The sequence below is a fragment of the Ranitomeya imitator genome, chromosome 1, assembly GCF_032444005.1.
Source record: "Ranitomeya imitator isolate aRanImi1 chromosome 1, aRanImi1.pri, whole genome shotgun sequence".
NCBI classification, from domain to species: domain Eukaryota; kingdom Metazoa; phylum Chordata; class Amphibia; order Anura; family Dendrobatidae; genus Ranitomeya; species Ranitomeya imitator.
Window position 1 is genome coordinate 649,935,610 of NC_091282.1, and position 2,163 is coordinate 649,937,772.

General features: G+C 33.4%; 1 protein-coding gene across 1 annotated transcript; it reads left to right on the plus strand.

Annotated features, from left to right (window-relative positions):
* Positions 1 to 782: 782 nt before the first annotated feature.
* Positions 783 to 1,865, plus strand: LOC138640620 (olfactory receptor 5V1-like). The gene has a single exon (XM_069728851.1). It carries the CDS (start codon positions 915 to 917, stop codon positions 1,863 to 1,865), a length of 951 nt encoding a protein of 316 aa, XP_069584952.1. The 5' UTR covers positions 783 to 914.
* Positions 1,866 to 2,163: the final 298 nt, after the last annotated feature.

The following is a 2,163-nucleotide window of genomic DNA, read 5'->3' on the forward strand; positions in this document are numbered from 1 at the left end:
CATTTTATTGTTATTATATTGGTCACCCATAGACTTTTCCATGGTCTGGAGTACATTTCCTTAGAATATAACCATCAAAACAACTTGTTCAAAATTTATCGGTATTATATTGCTCACCCATAGGATATTTCGGTAAATCTTCTTGGGTACATTTAGTTGCTACATGAGCCTCTATAAACGTTTTTCAAATTTATCGGTATCATATTGTTCACCCATAGAGCATTGCATCTTCTTTGGTACATTTCATTGCTATAAAAGCCTCAAAAAACTAGTTTAAACCCCAAAATGTAGTTTTTTATTTTTAATTTTTCTAGCTAAACTAACATTGACTCTAGACAATTGCTTTCTATAATCTCTGATAACCTCTCTCCAAAGACAATGCTACACAGCTAATTGTCTCTCATGTCGTCAAGCCAAATAAATTGTACATTTTTAATTGGACCATGCTCATAGGAATAAAAAATAGCTGCAAGATAGAATTTAAAGCCACTACCTGAATTAGTTGTGTACCCAGCTTCATAAGTATAGCATACGGGAACACAACATAGATGGTGAACATCTCCATAATGATGAAATGATTGTTATAGTTATCCAGATTAATTACAAATTTACAATCAGGAAATTTACAGTAAATACTCTATTTTCCAAGACTAAGCCGATCAGTATACTAGTGCTAAGTCCAGGTGGTTATTCCTTATACTAACCTAATAGTGTTATGTTTTGTAGAAATCTGATTTTCTATTTTTGCAATCTTTGCTGGCTCATCTTTTTTATGCTGATTTTTAAACTTTTGGAGCCAATAATTCACTTTTAATAAGATTTTAATTCATAATTTCAATTTAAATATATTTCAGTATTCCCAAGATTAGTATTTGACTATTCATTAGTAGACTCAATTTCACCCACCAAAAAATATGTATGTCAATGCTGTTGATCATGTGAACCAAACTTTTGTAAGAACTTTTATTCTTCTGGGACTTTCCAATATTTTTGGTCTTAAGATTCTTTTCTTCGTGTTGTTTTCGATTATGTACATGTTAACCTTAGGCGGAAACCTCTTACTGATAATTGTGGTTAAACTCAACCCCAAACTTCAGATATCCATGTACTTTTTATTGAGTAACCTGTCAATGGTTGATATTTGCTTCTCCTCCACTGTAGTCCCCAAAATTTTATTAAACACAATATCAAAGGATAGAAGTATTTATTTTGCTGGATGTGCGGCACAAATGTATTTTCATTTGGCTCTAGGTGGCACTGAATGTTTTCTCCTGGCCATCATGGCATATGATAGATATATAGCTATATGTAACCCATTGCGTTACTCATCAATCATGGACAGGAGACTGTGTGTAAGTCTGGTCACTGGATGTTGGATTTTGAGTTTTATAAATTCATTTATTCTTACTTTTTTAACATTTCAACTTCCCTACTGTAAATCTAACCTGATCAATCACTTTTTCTGCGAAATGCCTCCACTCTTCCGACTTTCCTGCGGAGACATTTTTTACAATGAGTTGGCAGAGTATATTTCAGGTGCTATAGTTGCTCTTGGTTCTTTTTTCCTAATTCTTTTGTCCTATCTTTGCATTACCATAACTGTCTTAAAAATCCGTTCTAATAAGGCACGTCAAAAGGTGTTCTCGACATGTGCCTCCCACATATTTGTAGTATCTCTCTACTATGGCACCATCATGTTTATGCATCTACATCCCAGATCTGCTTCCTCTTCAGAGCAAGACAGAGTTGTGACGATCCTCTACACAGTGGTGACTCCAATGCTAAATCCCATCATCTACAGTATAAGAAACAAGGATATTAAAGAAGCCATCAGAAAAACAATAAGTAATGTCATACATTACTGATTTTGATGCCACAATGTAAGATTTAGTTCTTAAAATGATATTAAAACATCGCTGAAGGTCAAGTAAAAATTGTACATTGTATTCATTTTGCATGGATAGTTTACGAACAACGGAAAGAGTATATGTAGGAATAATACAACATAACATACAGAGCTCTATAAGTCATTATTACAAATACTGTATAGCCTACACATGAAACTAGTGCAACTGAAAAAAAGAAGAGAGGAACTTGGTTAGGTTGGGTAAGACTTAGAACTTAATAGTAAATATTGGTTCTAAAGTCAACTCAAAATGGGGT

Bases quoted from the DNA above. Each gene is read 5' to 3' on its own strand.
- LOC138640620 (XM_069728851.1), top strand. From the start codon at position 915: ATGTATGTCAATGCTGTTGATCATGTGAACCAAACTTTTGTAAGAACT.